The sequence below is a fragment of the Gymnoscopelus braueri genome (assembly GCF_963280865.1).
Source record: "Gymnoscopelus braueri genome assembly, chromosome: 21".
NCBI lineage: Eukaryota > Metazoa > Chordata > Actinopteri > Myctophiformes > Myctophidae > Gymnoscopelus > Gymnoscopelus braueri.
The window spans coordinates 39,748,511-39,768,820 of NC_137623.1; the positions used below are offsets into that span (position 1 = coordinate 39,748,511).

The 20,310-nt window shown below is 42.5% G+C and overlaps 1 protein-coding gene across 1 annotated transcript in view; it reads left to right on the plus strand.

Annotated features, from left to right (window-relative positions):
- Nucleotides 1-19,872, plus strand: part of LOC308076999 (V-set and transmembrane domain-containing protein 2A-like) — a gene marked incomplete at both ends in the record, with an annotated part of 31,506 nt that extends 11,634 nt beyond the window's left edge. Inside the window, 3 exons of the mRNA XM_080417528.1 lie at nucleotides 13,355-13,402; nucleotides 14,644-14,977; nucleotides 19,733-19,872. Of these exons, the coding sequence (XP_080273654.1) occupies nucleotides 13,355-13,402; nucleotides 14,644-14,977; nucleotides 19,733-19,872 (522 nt within the window). The remainder of the gene's footprint in view (nucleotides 1-13,354; nucleotides 13,403-14,643; nucleotides 14,978-19,732) is intronic.
- Nucleotides 19,873-20,310: the final 438 nt, after the last annotated feature.

The window sequence follows — 20,310 nt, forward strand, 5'->3', positions numbered from 1 at the left end:
TATGAAAACTTGAAATGGAACATTCTGCATAATGAGTACTTTCTACGTTTGGTACTTTAAGTACATTTTCATACCAATACTTTTGTACTTTTACTCAAGTACATTTTGAATTCCAGATTTTTACTTCTAAGCAGAGTATTTCTATATTGCAGTATTAATACTTTTACTTAAGTAAAACATTTGAGATTTTTTTCCACCACTGGTAAACTGCGGTAGCAGCTGCTGTGTGTCACATAAATTGAGTGAATGTGTGTGACAAGAGCAGCTCCCGTGTGAGAATGTGTGCGACAGGCAGGTCAAGGGCCTCAGATGGAATCTGTGCTCATACAATTTCACCTGGGTAAATACCGGTTAGAAATAAAATTAACTCAGGGTCACCCACACCAGTAAGGCCCAAAACGGACAGCAAAATTGAGCAATCACACACGTTTGAGTGAATTGGAGAACACAGCTTGGGAGACATACTAAAAAAAAATCAATATTCTGTAGTAGTGCCTGAGGAAGTCCTATAAAACACTTATATCCAATCTGTCATCTCAGCAAAGGGAGTGTTCTGTGACATTTCATACTCCATAGGCCACTGTAGCTGCTGTAGAGGTTCAGTTCACTTGTCAAAATACCTTTGAGTTGAATTCAATTCACCTATGCACTGCACAAAAGTGAAAGTGGTGAAGTGTGTGCAGTGGTGGAAAGTAACTAAGTACATTTACTTAAGTACTGTACTTAAGTACAATTTTGAGGTATTTGTACTTTACTTGAGTATTTCCAATTTCCAATACTTTTACTTCTACTCCACTACATCTCGGGTCCAAATATTGTACTTTTACTCCACTACAATTATTTGAAAACTTTAGTTACTAGTTACTTTGCAGATATAAATGATTACATTATAAAACAAAAACATACATTAACCACTTTAGCCCTGTTTTATACATACAGTAGGCTATTTGAAAATAGCCGATCTACAAGCTCACAACGCGTCGCGATGCGACGCGTTGTAGCTTGTAGATCTGCTATTTTCAAACATTTTAGTACTTTTACTTTTGGTACTTTAAGTACATTTTGATGCCAATACTTTTGTACTTTTACTCAAGTACATTTTTAATTCTGGACTATCACTTGTAACAGAGTATTTCTACATTGCAGTATTGGTACTTTTACTTAAGTAAAGAATTTGAGTACTTTTTCCACCACTGAGTGTGTGTCTGTGGGTTTTATAAATATTGAACCAATGAAAAGTATTAACAAGAGCTTGTGACTAAATAATATTCTCTTTTTTACATTTCCGTAAAAGTAACCTTTTTGGACATACAGTTACAGCACAAGGTTCCTGTCTGACAGCGATGATGTAATAGTTGTGCCGCCAGAAACCAATCACTCCCTCTGAAGTCTACAGGCAACACAAGCCTCACTGATCTTATCTCCAGTGGGGAAGGGTCTTTATTCTTTATCCGGATCCCCATTATAGCTTCCACTGCCACGGTCACTTTTCTTCCTGGCGTCTGCCTATACATATTGGAGGTGACCGCCATGGTGCAGCATGAGTCACCTAGAGTTCAACACTCTGCCAGAGACTGTAGAGATAATGGTGGACTTCAGTAAGAGTAAAGGCCGTTTCAGACTGGGAGGCGGGCGGCTAATTGGGACGTGCAGAGAAGTCGAAGGGCGGAGAGGCAAACCAGTGCTTCTCAAACGTTTTCGTGCAAAGGACCCCCAAACTGATATGTATTTTGGCCGTGGAAACCCCATCTCAAAATGTTTGTGCCAGGGACCCCCCCTCCCCCCCAATTAGTTGACAATTATGACAAATATTTCAATCACTTTAAAGATTTTGTTGTGAGCTGTGAGCTTGTAGATCTGCTATTTTTGAGAACCACTGTTCTAAATCATAAGAGTATTTTTTTTAAACGTATGTTGCTATATACGTATATAGCTCAAATCTGAAATGACAGAGATGCTTTCCCGGTTTTTATCAAACAAATATTTCACCTAGGAAAGGCTTCATCAGGTTCAATGTGAGACAAAAGTTGTTTGATTATTACACAGTGCAAGGTAATTACACCGTGTGCAGACGTTCAATTTCTTTTTTTATTCTTTAAATATTTTTGGTCCAGCTCCAGTTATATTAAGAATTATGGGGACCTGTACCGCTCAAGGAACTGCACCCCTCTGAAAACCTATTCTCGACTGTATTATACATGCATTATGCCAATATTGCACCTCCACTCACTGTTGGCTTACACAGCTAATTACCTTAACGATGAGGCTCCGTAAATGTTTGCCAATGTGCTGTACCTGTCATCCCAAATAGATTGGAAAGACACAGAGCATTCTTGGACTAAAATCAGAACAAACACTATATGCACGCGTATACAGTACCGACCTGAGACTTCCTGTTATCTGAGCCCTCACATTATTTTAAGAGCTTCACAATAAAAAGTTAACTCTGGGAATGAACAAATAACGCTTATGAGACCATTTGTACACTCACAGAATTAAATTAACAATCCGGATTTTAAATCAATTAAAGATAATATAAATAATACATTTAAGGACCATGTCGGTGGTGGGGTATGTTTAGCCCAATGAGTGTGACTGACAGTATACTTGACCTTCCTGCCAACCATTTCCCAAAGCATACTGTTTTATTTAGTTTTTCCACCTCTGAACTCATTCATTTGAGCACAGCATGAAAACTTGTACAGACTAGAGATAGAGAGATAGGTCATTCAGCACAGTGAAAATAATGTTTTGTTCTCAAAGTTGCTTTATCATTGTGTTTTATCTCACAAAAAATGACAAAACTGTCCAGTCAAAAGCTGAATCTGATCCAAAACGGCGTTATATACTTTGTAAAATGGCCGGACTCTTGTCGTAATGTCACTCATACCGTGAGTGGTATTCAATAGTCTAAATATGCCAGGTAACCGGTCCGACATGGTTCTTTTTAGGAAGGGGCCTTCAATACTGCGTGTGATGCTGAATTTAGAAACCATTGATGTCATCCGGAAGGATGACATCAAAGTGCAATCGATAATACTGATGGCTTTGACTGTGGACTGACATCCACAGTGTCTGTGTGCCGTTAGAGATATGTAGATAGGTAATGAGGAAAACAATACATCAAGAGGGTTGATTTATCCTAGGAAGCAGTTTCCTGTGAGAAGAAATGAAAAATTACAAAAATATGTGTGACAGCTAAAGATGAGACACGTATGGTGTGTGTGTGTGTGTGTGTGTGTGTGTGTGTGTGTGTGTGTGTGTGTGTGTGTGTGTGTGTGTGTGTGTGTGAACAAGAGAAAGGCTGGGAGAAGCTGGGAAGCGGAACTCGGTTCAGGCTCTCAATATATCCAAGGATAATAGAGCTGTCACTGTGTTTTGATTCAAAACATTGGTTGTGTCTTTAATTGCTTTAGGGCTCCACTAGCTGGGCTGTAGTCTGAGGGATATTAGTCACAATGTATGGTCACCCGAGAACAGTTATGACACTGATCACACTGATATGCACTCATGTGCTGCTCGCGCCGATAATCTTTTTATAGATCGGTGGGTGCAGCCGTTGTACAGAGTCGTAACTCATCCACCAGCTCTGCTCCATTTCTTGCTTTGATTTTGTTCACGGCGATAAAGAGAGGATTTTGTATTTTCTTGAACTGATTTCCCATTGAGATAGTTTCCTTTGTGTTTGAATACAAAGCTGTTATGCTGAACATTTTTAACCTTTTATGTCATGCAACCAAAAGAGCATCTAATCTCGTGATCACGTTCCTTCATCAGACACCTCGCTCCTGGGCTGTCCTCAAAATCGATTCTTAATTAATAGTCATAGGAATTGAATCATACAGAGACCAGCCGTTATAGATTGGTGAGGTGGAGAACTGAACATTCTAATGTCGATTTCATAATGGCTACTCCCCATTGAAAGTTGACTTGCAGAATTAGACAGTGACAGTATATCCAGAGACTAAGACCAAAGCGACTGATTCAATCAATTGAATATGAGGGGACAGCCGTACCTCGCACACAGTTAAAGGTTAACAGAGCCAAGCAGAGAATAAGGCACGGATAGCTCAAACGTTTCTTGTAACCTGATGGATCAAGCGTACCTCTGGTTTCAACCTTCAGCCTAATTTATACTTTGTCATATTATGGGGCCAACCCGACCAACACCCATTCATAACATAAGGAGCAAATGAACATTCCCTTTTGTTAAATCTTTCACGCCCATATTGTGATGTAATTCCTAGTGAAACAGGGGCTGGGCTCAGCCAATCACAGCTATGGGGACAGTGTTAAACCAGCTGAGTTAAATGGTAGTCTTCAAGAGACAATACAGTGGCCGCCACACACACTGGTAGCCAAAGTGTCAATATTTTATTTTGGATGCAGAGTAATAAAAAAACAACATTTTGGCAACCAACTGCCTCCCTCGGGGTTATCCAACCCGTTTCCAATCTCCACACAGCGTGCATTTTTCCCTTTGCACGATGGTATCTAAACTCTGTTGTTCACACTGGCAACTACAAAAAGATACAAAGCTACAAAGCAACGCAGCATAATATGTCACATAGTCGTTGTTGAAGTGTTGATCAACACGCTCGTTGACGTCAAGCATGCGTCCGACAAGCAAGAACAATTTAAAAGAAAATATAAACCCTGGGGTTAAAAAAAGAACACAGATCTGGCTAACGGAATTAATTCGTTTTCCCCCCATTAAAAAAGCAGGATTTGTGTGACAAGAGATGAGTGGAAAAGGTTATAAACATTGTTTTGTAGCTGCAGTTGAAGCCAGCGCAACTTATACTTGTAGCTTTGTAGAAATTGTAGCAGCTACAAATGTCGGGCGTCACTTTGTTTCTTCATGTAGTTGGCTTTCATGGAAAGTGAATGGTAGCTGTAAAATCTCTTGGAGTTTGGGTGGAAAGTTCACTGGCTACATACATACTCCTACACCAGTATGCCTATCAGAGCATAAGGACCAGGCCAAGGTTTGAAGTTTCGTAAAATGATTTATTCGGAATCCATGTACATATGAGGATGAACAAATGTGGCGATGATGATATGGTGGTGGTGATGATTGAACTGGGTATGAAAGGAAAAATAGTAACAATCAGTACAAACAAACAAAGGCATAAATGTCAAATAAACAAATAATCAAAAAGAGCATATGTACTAATAAACAGGAAACAAGCATACTAATAATCAAAGGGAACATTTACTAATAAACAGGAAACAAACATACTAATAATCAAAAGGAACATATGTACTAATAAACAGGAAACAAACATACTAATAATCAAAAGGAACATGTGTACTAATAAACAGGAAACGAGCATACTAATAATCAAAAGGAACATATGTACTAATAAACAGGAAACAAGCATACTAATAATCAAAAGGAACATATGTACTAATAAACAGGAAACAAACAGAACTTACTTATAATGCATCAAGTGGACATACAACATGGAGTACTAGCCAGCAGCACCTCTTCCCCCTTCAGACAAATGTTTGGTCTGACATTACTTGGGCCTATATAGACCTACCTCAGGTGTGCCAAATTAGGCTAAAACCAGGCTCCACCCACCACTAAGTGAAATGATTAGAACCACAGGATCCAACTCCACCCACTCCCAGCAAGAGAGTGAGAGGATTTTCTACAGCCGCCCCATCAAATATCGTCTATTTGATTATAAAAAGAAAATGCCATTGTCCTTAGTGTCAGTTCGGGGCTGGCTATAAACAGGAAGGGCACCACGTCTTCAGCCGCCCCATAAGGGCAGACAACCCCAGGCAGGGCGGAAGGGTGGGAGGGGTCTGGTGGGCTAGCCACTCGGGAGAATGGCAACGCCACTTGGGGTGAAAGTCTGGGGCCGACCAAGGGGGTGGAGCCACCCTGGAAGAGGGTCTGGGGGGCTGGAACGGGGGCAGGACCCCTCTGGATGAGGTTCAGGGGAAGGCGCTGGAGACTGTACTGGGGAGGAGCTGGACACTCCTGGACTGGAGCAGAGGGAGGAGCTGGTGCCGGAGAGGACTGGACCGGAGGAGGTGGCCCGGTCGTCACCTGGGTGGGAGCTGGGGACCACGGCTGCAGCAGAGGGGGTGCAGGGTGCGCCTGGGCGTGCTTCAGCAATGAAGGTGATGCTGGGTGTGCCTGGACATGCTGCAGCTATGAAGGTGGTGCAAGGTGTGCTCGGCCTGGAGACGCCAATGGAGGAAGAGCGGGTGCACTTGGAGAGGAGCTGGTGCCGGAGAGGACTCTGGCTGCACCACTTGGAGGGGGGGGGGGGGGGGCTTGGAGAGGAGCTGGTGCTGGAGAGGACTCTGGTGGCACCACTTGGAGGGGGGGGGGCTTGGAGAGGAGCTGGTGCCGGAGAAGACTCTGGCGGCACCACGTGGAGGGGTGCCGCCAGAAAAGAGCCAAAAAGAGCATATGTACTAATAAACAGGAAACAAGCATACTAATAATCAAAGGGAACATTTACTAATAAACAGGAAACAAACATACTAATAATCAAAAGGAACATAGTACTAATAAACAGGAAACAAACATACTAATAATCAAAAGGAACGTGTACTAATAAACAGGAAACGAGCATACTAATAATCAAAAGGAACATATGTACTAATAAACAGGAAACAAGTATACTAATAATCAAAAGGAACATATGTACTAATAAACAGGAAACAAACAGAACTTACTTATAATGCATCAAGTGGACATACAACATGGAGTACTAGCCAGCAGCACCTCTTCCCCCTTCAGACAAATGTTTGGTCTGACATTACTTGGGCCTATATAGACCTACCTCAGGTGTGCCAAATTAGGCTAAAACCAGGCTCCACCCACCACTAAGTGAAATGATTAGAACCACAGGATCCAACTCCACCCACTCCCAGCAAGAGAGTGAGAGGATTTTCTACAGTAGCCTAGTAGCTTTGTAGTTGCCAGTGTGAATGCAGCATGTGATCTCAATCTGGGAACCCAGCGCCAAATGAAAAGGAAAAATCACACCCAGTGTGAAGTGGGCGGTGTGGTCATCACAGTGGTCATCATAGTGATGGAAGCTCACTTTAAAAAAAAAAAGATTTTTTGAAGTGCATAATCCTATTTATAGGTTATTAATGTCATCATGTGTCTCGCTAGCCAATCACAGTGCTGAATAGAGTCAGCCAATAGAGTCAGCCAATCACAGTACAGCTAGGGGTGTACTAATGAGCCAATCACAATACAGCTAATGAGGTGTCCCAACCCCACTTATAGGGGCGGCTACACCGCCCAAAAACAGCGCCCTCTGCTGTTTTTGACTATCTCAGTTGGCTCTGGGAGGAAGAAAACGTAGCACCCGTGCGCAAGGAAACCGGGGTTTTGGTCTGCCTTCAGCGCATCACTTCCGGTGGTGCGACTTATGTTTTCATTCCCACTAACAATATTTCTACACGGAACACTAACACCACTTCTCCCAGAGAACATGGATCGTTTTGGTTATAAGCCCACTTGTTTCTATGATGAAAGAGCAAGTTAAAATGTGAATATCTTTCCGTGGTTTTGTCTGCTCCGCGGACGCTATTGTTAAATTAGTTTCGGTTGGTTTCGAGAGGGGAAGGATCGACGGACACGTGAATCCCGCCCACTACATTTGATTGGGTAAAGCGCGGCCTGCTTCCTGATCTGAAGGCACGCCCACTTGTAGGCTACTGCGTACATGTTATGACGAACCTCCCCGACAGATTCAAACGCAGAGCAGAATCTGTTCTTGAGAGATTAATGTGATCTAAACTCATCGCGCCGTGCACTGTGCTAAGGCTGTGCTGAATCAAGTGTATGTTACTGCTTTGGGCTATTTCTCACCAAAAGTTTTCAGAAACATTCTGTTTAAGTTTAAAACGAGATCATTGGTAACACACCATCCAGTCGCCATCCTTGTTGAGATTCAACAGAGTAGCGCCGTCCTCTGGTGACTATAGGCTGAAGAATCATACGGTATCTCAAGTTTATAAGACTGATTGACGATTGCTTGTCATAATGTTATCTCTTAAAATTGGTTCCGATGTAATCGCACATTCAGTTTTTATTTGACAAGCAATTAAGATTTAACTCTAGGGACTTCTGATATAAAAAATACTCAAATATTTAATAAAACAAAAACATTTTGGCATCTATTGTTACCTATGTCCTCATTATGACCAAGGAAATGCTCTAAAAGTGTGAAAAAACTTTTTTCTTTACATTTCTGCGGGTCAGCATACAGCAACGCGTATGCTGTATTTAACTTATTTGATGAGTTGGTAGCTTCATCTCTATTTTTGTGATGTTTGGCAGGCAGGGGTAGGAAACTCAAATAGAACAGAGTTGAAATACAGGGTTTTCAGGCAGCGCAGCTGGACATTGCACCATGGCACCGTGGGAGACTACATTTAATGACTATAGAACATTGCCAGTCTTCAGTTAGCTTAAAATGGTTTCATCTGAATTTATTATTTCAAACAGGGATCCAAGAGATAGAGTAGCTGAAACGAGTCAGATACAGAGACACAGAGATTATATTCAGACAGCAGGAGCTGATCTCATCCCGTCTCTTATCGGTACTCCCACCGTGATATGGCAAGCAGGGTGGGGGGGGGGGGGGGGGGGAGAGAGAGAGAGAGAGAGAGAGAGAGAGAGAGAGAGAGAGAGAGAGAGAGAGAGAGAGAGAGGGAGAGACTATATAAACAGTTGGATTCACATTCATGTAATTTACCACACCATGCTTGCGATGATGGGCGCCAAGAGGTTTGGATTCGGGGCCTGTAATTAAAGTGCAAGTGATGGTTTTTATTACCAGAAGGTTTCCGGGTGGATTATGTGTGCACACGCACACGCACACACACACGCACACACACACACACGCACACACACACACACACACACACGCACACACGCACACACACGCACACACACACACACACACACACACACACACACACACACACACACACACATGCTCACAGAGGACCACAATGGAAATAAGCCTTAGGCCTTTATTGTGTTTTTATCCTCTGTGATATTGCGTTTGTTATATGTTGTGGAAGTGCTGATGTGCTCTTTCCTTTAATCACCCAATGAATTCATTCATCACACGCACGCACGCACGCACGCACGCACGCACGCACGCACGCACGCACGCACGCACGCACGCACGCACGCACGCACGCACGCACGCACGCACGCATGCATGCACCAGACACACACACACACACACACACACACACACACACACACACACACACACACACACACACACACACACACACACACACACACACACACACACACACACACACACACACACACACCAACAAGGGCATGCGGGTGCTGCAGTGGTATAGTACAATTCATATAACACTGTTTCCTGTGATTAGACTGATAATGTAAGAGATCATTCAACATCGTCATATCATCATATCATAATAGTTGCTTCTCAGGGTGTGTGTGTGTGTGTGTGTGTGTGTGTGTGTGCGTGTGCGTGTGCGTGTGCGTGTGCGTGTGCGTGTGTGTGTGTGTGTGAGAGTGCACTGAGTGACTGAGTGATTGACTGTGTGCGTTTGGTGTGTACATGTATGCGTGCGCGCGCGTGCGTGTGTGTGTGGTGTCTACATGTATGCATGCGTGCGTGTGCGTGTGCGTGTGCATGTGTGTGTGTGTGTGTGTGCATGTGTGTGTGTGTGTGCGTGTGCGTGTGCGTGTGCGTGTGTGTGTGCGTGTGCGTGTGTGTGTGCGTGAGAAAAATATTGAAAGAGAAATAAATCACTGATTCTGTGCCCTCAGGTGGAAATACAAAGAAACCACTTTAGCTGTGTGAAATCATTTTCAGCTGTCAGTCAAAAAGAGGTACTAATATCTGCTCTGTGGTTGAAGGTATGAATCATCCACAATGTGGAATGACTCTTTAGTTACTGAAATCTGGAAAAGTGTGGATGCTATACTAATAAAGATAATTGGCTACTCAAAATGGAAGCACATATCACAGCGTTATTGTAGTAGCCTGGGACCAGACGAATCTGCGAGTGCAAAAAAGAATTGCACTCTGCGATTTGGGTCTGGCACCTCTCCATAGAGAATCCATTTCCTGCTCCAGAAGACGTGGGTGACCAATCAGGGCCCAGTATTCGAATATGGGAGACTGTAATTGGTCGTTGGTTGTAGGTCTAACCAATTGCGTCGAGGGCCATCGTTTTGATCCCGCCCCTTGGGGAAAAAAACGTCCTCATGGAAGCACCAGACTCATATCCACGCAGTGATATAGTCTGGCTACGCGAGGCTAATATTGTAGGCATTCTAAGGCCTAGTGGGATTACTAAAGCAAAACCTATAGGCAGCCTTGCTCGTATCATCGAGTTCAGAACCACATGAGTTTGCTTCCCATTGAAAGACAAGCAGAACAGAACACCGTGGGTGGATAGTTTAATATGTCTACCTATTGTTCTTCATGTAAGATTCATATAGTGGCAGGGACTCCTGAAATCCCCACTTGAATTATGATCAATAATTGCCTGAAACATTTGACAAGAAGTCCATTTGAGGATTGCATGAAGTATGGCAGCATGACAGGGCACCAGGGCTTTGCAATAAAGAGAGACAAGAGATTGAAATTGAGATAGTCCCAAGCACTCTGTTCCACTCAGCCCGGAAGGCACTCATGCGTTAGAAATGAATTATTTAAATGAGGGGGAAATGATGGGGAGCTCGTTTCAGATTGTCAACAGAAACTTTTGACTTGCTGTCAGGAAGTCCAAACTTTTATGGAGGAGAACATGATAGGTTTGGCTGTATGAGTAAAGAACATCTGATTAAATAGGAAGTCATTATCATTGACACTTTAGACTTGCAATATCCAGTTTTCCACATGAAAGCTTTTGTGCTTTTGCTTCTGTTGTTCCTTCTAGTGAAAAGTAACACTTTGATCAAATAACATAGTGCACTGCAGCAAACCTCAAGTAGCTTATAAAGTCTAATATATTGCATGATAAATGCCAGGATAGTGAATTGATACTGGAAATTCATTATCTCACAATTACCTTAATTGAATTTGTACCGTGCAGTATGACTAATGGCCTCACATTAATAAAACACCATCCTCGTTTTTAGGGTTTTCAGAGTGACTGTAAAGCTGACCGAACCAATTGGGACAGAGTGCTATAAAAACACAAGTAGTCTAGACATGTGAAAGCAGGAGACGAGTGAGAAGGATTTTTTCCCATTAAAGGCTCACTTCAATGAAAAAATAATGAGTATACTATACACATAAGCTCACAATTAGAGCCAATCCACCCACAGCAACACACTAATCAGCTTGATTGAAGAGTTACTTAACAGAGTTTATCACAATGCATTTTGTCATGCTGTGCATACTAGTTCTGAGGGGTTGTTTTCGGTTAATACATCTCTCTTTTCTCAGTAGAAAGAGAAAATAAAAAAACACTCACAAATAGATACCATATCAAATCCTTTTCAAGCGAGCAAGTGATATGTTGCCTTTTGTCCAGAGAATAAACACTTTTTTTTTCTTCAGGAAACAAACAATTGCAATATCAAACATTTTAAACAAGCTGCAAAGCATAAGCAAATGTGGTTGTTGAATAAATTATACTGAAGCCAGGGACCAAATAGCGTTCACATGGGTATATTGTTTGTGAAATGCAGTAAACTCCCTGTGGTTCTTTGCTTGAATAAAATGGCAAGTCCAATCAGTAGACACTCGCTGGTAAAAAGTAAAGAGAAAAAAATATATATATTTTGTCTGCACGCGCCTCGATTCATCAAGCGACTTGTGTGAAACCCACCACAGTGAAGCTTGTAAGAGAAATTGATGACATGGGCGATCCGTGCTCAGGTGTTGAACAATTAAAGGACTTCTTCACCCCCCCAAATGGCTTTTGTTGTCTCCGCCAGGCCGAAAGGCATGGCAAGAGAGTATGTTTTACCCTCCGTCCGTCCGTCCGTCCGTCCGTGTGTCCGTGTGTGTGTCCGTCTGTGAACAGCTAATCTCTGGCACCGTTGGCCCGGTCGCTGCGAAACTGTGCACACACACTCCCTGGATGCCAATTCAGAACCTCTGCCTCAAATTTTTCACATGGGCCTGTTATAGCACCACCTGGAGGCCGATTTGTGCAAAACCCATTTTTTTTACATTACTCCTACAGATTTTATCCAAACGTCATGCAAATCAGTACACAGTATCTCTACAGTCATGTGATCAACACGGATCTGTCCGATTTCCCATATTCCATCCTCATTGGCTAAGGTTTGCTTCCACAATTTGCAGGATTGGTCCGTTTTGAACAAAATGCCTCAAATCATGAACGCAGCTTGCGATTTCCGTGAAATTTCACAAACACATTCCCACTAGGCCAAGGAAGAAATGCCACCCTTTTTGCCTGTTATAGCGCCACCACAAAATGCCTCAAATCATGAATGCAGTGTCCGATTGCCGTGAACGACCTAAGAATAAATGCCACCCTTTTTCACATTGGCCTATTATAGCGCCACCAGGAGGCTAAAATAACGTACCTGACCTGGGTGAGACCTGTGCTCCGAGGAGCACTTTTTCTAGTTTTTCCTGTGATGCCTTGAATACATGGAGATTTTCTTTCCCCCACCGTGAATAAATCCGAAAATCTATTGAAGTTGATATAGGAGGCCAAGACTAAGAACAGTGAAACGATATAAAAAATATGTTTATAAACTCACACATCTCTCACAGTATAATCAGTGTCATGTGCTCAGTACATCCAAAACATAGCATTTTGTTCAAACTTTACTTCTGGTGTTAACAGTGTCATGCACAAATGAGGAGTCAAGTATTTTTCCATTTTCATATTCTTATTATTGTGAAGAAGGTGAAGATATAAGGCATTCGTAACCGCACAGGGAACAGTAGTGGCTCCTAATTCTGTTCATTAATCACCTTTCAGTTGAACGCCCTCCAGTGTAAGTCCAGGTCTCTCTATAACAGAACTTGACAGGATGCTCTGTACTGTGGCTGTTCACAAGTGGTTGTCTTGTATCCCCTGTGTCCTTTCACCAGGGCCTCCTGTGGCTCCAGTGAGCGTTTATCTTCCCTGTAGGTGCTTCAGCGTGTGTTCTTTTCTTTTCTTTTCTTTTCTTTCTTTTCCACTTTGGTCTCCCATGTGGGATAAATACATTATACCCTCAATCAATGTCCAGTTCATGGTATAGACTGTAGAGAGTGTTTGAGGTCCGTGAGTGCAAGGGGTACTTGACTTCTTAATGTTAATCTCTCTCTCTCTCTCTCTCTCTCTCTCTCTCTCTCTCTCTCTCTCTCTCTCTCTCTCTCTCTCTCCATATTCACAGATGGAAATGGTACAGCCAGACCCTGATGATGAGGGGACAAAAATAAGTGTAAGTTGATCCCATACGCAACTATGTTATAAGTTTAAATAAATATCTATTGCATTGCATTTATTTCCAAATAGTATTTAATGGGTTTATTTTATTTTATAGTACTTATATTTGTTAAGGTTCACAAAATGAATAAAACAAACAAAACAAAAAACACGGCAACAAACCTTGGATAAAGGTACTGTAGTTAAAATGGGGATAACGTCCCATACTGTCACAAACCCTGCAACTGTCACTGTTTGTTGCTAAAACGTCATTTCCCTGCACCAAATTAGGCAGAAAAGGAGTCATGTGACAATGACTAAAACAAAAACAAAAACAAAACAAAAAACACCATGTATCTTGAACGCAACATCCAATCGTACCCACATTTAAATCACATGTTGAGGGGCCTCTATAGAGCACACCTCCAAAACAGCATTCACTTCTGCCCATAGGGGTGCCACAAACGGCACAGTCTGTCGTACGAACTACCTCGTATCCTGGCGGGGAGTACACTTTTCTAGTTCCATCTATGGAGCATACAACCCCTTTTTAGGAAGATTTTCAACCCCTTTTTAGTAATCAGTCATGTGGAATATGGCAAGAGGGAGATTGTTATGAATGGTCCAGGCCATTAGAATTTGTTCCTTGCCTACTAAACCACAGCATGCAAACTAACTGCCAAATCCTGAGTGTTAATTAACTCTGAGTTAAAGAGGTGGTGCCATGGTTTTGCACTTTTTCTGTTTTTCATGTGTCTATGAGGTTGATAGAACTTCATTAAGCCCCCTGGTGGTGTTTTTATGGTGTTTTATGTCTTCTCTGACTATTTTGAGTTTCTACCTGGAGGCTGAAACCTTGAGGGCCAATAGAAAAAAAGCGCTTTAGTGACATAGTAAAAACATACCCTCCCCCTCATTATCATAACACAACAGGTGTGGGCATGAGGAGGAGGAGGGACTAGGACAGGTGGGTGGTACTAAGGTGGTGGAGGAGGTGCTAAGGTGAGAACCAGGTATACTTAATGAACTGGAGGCGTGTCCACATAAAAACATAATTTTAACAATTTCTGTACACTTTTTTGAAAAAATCTTCCTCCTAGTATAACCATAATACCTGATGATTATGTTTTAGGGGGGGGGGGGAATCACTGAAAATCACCCCGTCTTTAAATAAACACTCAGTATTTTGCTGCATGGCTGAACTACTAAGGTTGCACCGATCATACAGTAATTCCCTTCTAAATTGTCCTGTCTAAGACCGTAAGGGTGCAAGGCAACAACATTTCCCACAAGCTGCAGCTGTCCGGGATCGCCGAGACTGACCAGGGCCTGTACGAGTGCCGGGTGACCTGTGCCAACTACGGAGAGATCGCCGAATACCAGGCCCAGGCCTGGCTGAGGGTCAACGCCACGGCCCGGCCTCGCCGGCCACCGCCGTCCACCAAGAAGAGCTCCCCTCTCCACCTGACAGACAAGAAGCCCAGGAAGTCCAACTCCCCTGGACAGGACGGCATGAATGCTGACCAGGGAGTGGAGGCCACCCCCACCCCCCACACATCCTCCAAGAAGGCTCGACACGACCCGAGCTCAGGTAAGCTCCTGCTGGTTGGTGTCATAATAACCAGTGGTGTTAGTAACTAAGTACATTTACTCAAGTACTGTTCTTAAGGACAATTTTAAACTACATTTTCAAACATTTAAGTACTTTTACTTTTGGTACTTTAAGTGCATTTTGATACCAATACTTTTGTACTTTTACTTAAGTAAATTTTGAATTCCGGACTTCTGCATTGCAGTATTGATACTTTTACTTAAGTAAAACATTTGAGTACTTTTTCCACCACTGGTCATAACTGAAAAAAAACAAAAACAGCTGTCTGAGCTGGTTCTGAGCAGCAACAACAAGAAGTATGCATACTGTATGTATGTACTAACCTCGCGTCACCAGTCTTTCCACCTCGGAGGAAAGCCTGGTATGCGTTACTAAAGTCCTGTGTGATCCGGTCTAGGCCACGCCTACTGAAAAAAAACTCCAGATTGTCGCGATCCGGTTTTGCGGTGCCGCTTTGTTTTGGTTCCCCAATCCCTATTTAAATGGAATAGAATTTCCCCGTGGGGTAATACAGACGCTAAATAGTCTCCGGAAAGTACACTCATATTTATATTTAAAAAATAAGCTAAACTACGCCGCATCAAGGATTTTATTAGGACGGACCTATTTTGGGGTGACGTCTTTCCGGATTGTGCGATCCGGTCACCTGATGACGCGGATGACGCGCATGGTGACGTAGGGCTACTTCCGCTCCCGACCGGATCATTGACCCGAAAAGCTTTGCTTCCCAGGCTATGTATGTACAGAGAGCTGCCGTCCAGCACCACACACAGCACAGTGTATGTGTTGCTGGACGACAGATTTCTGTTGGACTGTTGCGACTTTTCAAAATGGACGCCCGGCCTCAGCCTGAGGTGAGAGCACTGTAAAACGCAGAGGATTAGGCTAAATGGTTGAAGGTCAAAGATACAGTATGGGATGAACGGATCTACAGCCCCTTAGTGATGGCACTTGAGCACAATCCACTACTGTAACAAACAGATTGGATCTCACTATTGATTAGAGTAAATGATCCTATTGACTATAGTCACTTCACACACTGAAATAGAGACGGAACATGAATAGAATCAAGCTGTTGTCATGTCAGCAAATGATTACCAGCCGTTTTGAGAAAATCTGTTGCCTGCCTAGTGCCTACTGCACACAGCATGGGTCCTATGCAAAGGGATAGAAGACTTCAATTCATTGCTTTGTAACAGGATGATGCACAGTAACAGCGATTGACTTCCTTACTGTATCAAATGATAATGCAAGCTGGCAAATCTTTCTGAAAATTCAACTTTTCTGCATATCTTGTTTTTTTTCTGTCACGTGAATCAGAATGAGTTTTATTTGATGTGAATCATGCTGGAACCACATTTCTCAATATCAAGCCGATTGTTAACCAAAAGCAATGAAAGCACCATTGATTTATAATAGTTTTGAAGCAAACACCGCCTTGGCGGCTCTTCTCCCCGTGCACACCTGCCAATCATTTCCCAAGATTAGAGGTCATTTGGGTTCAGTACATACACAAAGCCCTGTGCAACGCAAAGCCAAAGACAGAGCTAGAGAGATATTACTTGCTGCTGAATAGAGGTAAAAAGTTGGATAATCCCCAGGGCTGCAGAGTAGAGATTATGAGGAAGACCAATTATGCTGACAACTGTGTCGTAGCAAGCGTTTTGCGTGGCCTGTCTTGGCACTGATAAATGCCTCCAACCCGGCTGCCCTCAGCTATTAACCACCAGAGAGCAAAGAGTCTGTGTTTCGATGGAGTTTCTTTGCCACAGAAAGCATAGAGTTTGAGGCTGATGAACAACAATGAGCAGAAAATGCTTGCTTGAAATGAAACCTGGGCGAGTGCAGGTTTTTTAGCTTTTCTGCAGGATTGTAACTATAAACATCTAAAACTGATGCTCTTGCCACATGAGAGGGTGTGGGGTGTTGGGTGTGGATAGTGATCCCCCCCCCCCCCCACACACACACACAACCAGTAATAGGCTAGGTCACGCATGCACAAATAAAAACACATATAGACTCTGAGGACCCTGATTGCATATACCAAAAATAAATAATTAATTACCGTGACTTAAACAACTCAAACATCCTTTTAAAACGAATCAATACTGCGCACACCCCAACTGCAGATCCCACAGCCTATGGCAAAAATTCTAATAAGCACCTTACATTTGGGAATAGTGAAAAACCTGGTTCCTCAGTCCCTTGGTCAACCCTCTGAGAAGAAAAACGGATGAGGACGGACAGACAGTTTTTTCCCCCTCCATTTTACAGTAGGATTTTATAGTAGAATAGGATTTTAAAGATTGTATAGTACGATAGTACAATTTTACAGCAGGAATCAGGATGAGTTTGAATGAATTTTGTCTAAAGTTAAACGCAACTGAGACACCAGTCCAGAAGGTGGACAAGAGCAGGAAGCCTCGCGTTCGATGGCTAGTCAGTACATGCACTGTCACTTTTGACATTTGACGTAAATACCCTGTTTATGGAGGCAATTATTATATCTACAAACTCTACAAGTGACTAATTAACCACATAGGGGCTAATAAGGCAAACTTCAGTAATATAAGTGGATAAATATGTCACAAACCATTACATAAAGGGCCATTGATGTTTCTGTGCTCATACAAACAACAAGACAAGACTTGTTCCACCGTGTCATTACATGTTCTCTTCCCTGCAGTCCAACAGCCAGGATGTCAGCTAATTTACTCAGCTAAGCAGCTAGACTGGTCGTCATTCAGTTTGTGGTTGACACAGAGCCAGTCATTGCTTGGGCAGTCAGCCAGGCGTTCAGGATGGACCCTCAGCCAGTTGGCAAGCAGTCAGTGTTTCAAAAGATTCCAGATTCAAGACGGTTTATTTGTCACTCAGTCATGCAAGTAGTGAGTTTCAGTGGTGGAAAAAAAATACTAAATGTCTTTACTTACAGTAGGTAAGAGTATCAATACTGCAATGTAGAAACACTCGAAATGTACTTCAGAAAAGGTACAAAACCATTAGCATCAAAATATACTTAAAGTGGCAAAAGTAAAAGTACTCCCGTTTCACAAGGTATCACTATGTATAAAATGTATTAAAATCCTTTTAAAATAGCAGATATACAAGCTCACAACGTGTCGCATCGCAAGCTTGTAGATTGGCTATTTTCAAATAGCCAAAGTTTAAATAGGGCTGAAGTGGTTAATGTAGGTTTTGTAATGATTAAAATCTACATAGTAACTAAAGTTTTCAAATAATTGTAGTGGAGTATAATATTTGCCTCTGAGATGTAGTGGAGTAGAAGTAAAAGTATTGAACATTGGAAATTCTCAAGTACTTGTACAGCACTTGAGTAAAATGTGTTACTTTCCACCACTGGTGAGTTTAGTAAGTGAGTTTAGTAACTATAAGTGAGAGGCTAACAGCTCTTTGCACATCGACAGTGGGTCCTGGGTTAAGAGCAGGGGTTATAGGGGAAACTTCAGGTACAAGGAGAGAGGGGGGGTGACTGTTGTCAGCTGCCATTATATCCTGGTAGCTGTCATCTCCGGGCCAATCAGCAACCAGGTCACCTCGTGCTCAATCACACAGAGTCACGTAACATCTGGAACCCATCACATACCAAGAGATCAATACACACACACACACACACACACACACACACACACACACACACACACACACACACACACACACACACACACACACACACACACACACACACACACACACACACACACACACACACACACACACACACACACTGTGACACACACACACACACACACACACACACACACACACACACACACACACACACACTCACACAACCCACTTGCAACTCAGTCACAATCAGAGAAAGACAGTACAACACGTAGAGCCATACAAATATAAAAATACGACCTCAAGGCCGTATAGGATAGAGTGTGAGTCATTTAATAACCACTACTCTAATCCGCAAAGGCCTACAAGACTAAACAACACAGAACACAGTATTTTAACAGTGCAAACAATATCTAACAGACAGCTGTTATTGAAACTGTGTAATTGTTCACAAAATGTATGTTACTCTATAATCCTTAGTTATTGTGATGAAAGCGTGCTTTAAATGCTTTATGTTGTTAATATAATGCAAGCTATTTTAATATATAATCACTGGAGAGCTTTGGTGTGTTACTTTGTGCAATACTACTGCATTTAATTCACTTATAGCAATTAATTAATACCAGCTACTGCTTCATCGTAGTGAATGTACTGTATGTGTGGGACATTGAGGTTTACCGTTCTGAATTGCTTGCGGTTGTGAGTTGAGTGATTGTCTCAAAATCCAGTCGCGTAACGAGGCAACAGTAGGCCCCGACGCGAGGTGGTCACAGCGGGCCCTCATGAACGCGCATGCACGCGCGCATGTGCGCCATAAATTTTGTGGTTATTAGTGGTTTCTGACGGGTTTGTGACGGATTTCGGGTACATAAACAACGGTTTTGTAACAATGTTAAGGGGCCCACCCAGGTTTATTTTTTAACTCATATTCTTTTTTATTTTATTTTTTTCTGGGTGGGGAGGTGCCCCTAACGTCATGGGCCCCAACGCAACCGCGTTGTCTGCGTGACGGTAGTGACGCCCCTGTCAAAATCTCTGCTATCTCACTCGTGACTGGGGGGGGGGGGGGCTGGAGGCTCTTCTCTGTGCGGAGGATGATTTGTTCCTGTGTGATTGCTGAACCTCTGTGGCGCTGCTGTTCTCCAGATCACACTGAACCAAATGAGACCTGGCAGGAAGGAACAGAGGGTCAGATCCCTCCGCCTTTCCCTGTCTTCCACCCTCCATGGACAAATGATATTGAGCTGGGCCAAAACGACATAAAGCATTACTGTGCAGTGAAGTGAATGTGATTTGTGTGAATATTTCATTTCCTATTTCCCTATTCCCTATTTTTTGAACCTGCTTTATTTCACAGAATTCTTTCATACCTTCTTTCTTTCTTTCTTTCTTTCTTTCTTTCTGAGAGAGAGAAACCGTCATATAAAAAATCCATGACATACAAGTGTATATATATACATATATATATATATATATATATATATATATATATATATATATAACCCGAATGGTTCCCAGATTGGTACTTTAGTAACTTTAATAAAGACTATAGGCTAGTAATTCTGCATGTTGTGACAGTGTCGCTGTCCATGGTCCTTAAAGATGCATGGTCTATGTAGGGTTGATATTCTACTCTGTAATTCTAGGGTATGTCTTTGCCTCAAAAGAGTTTATTGGCCTCCAATAGCCTTATAAAACAGGCCTCCAAATACAGTTTATTTATT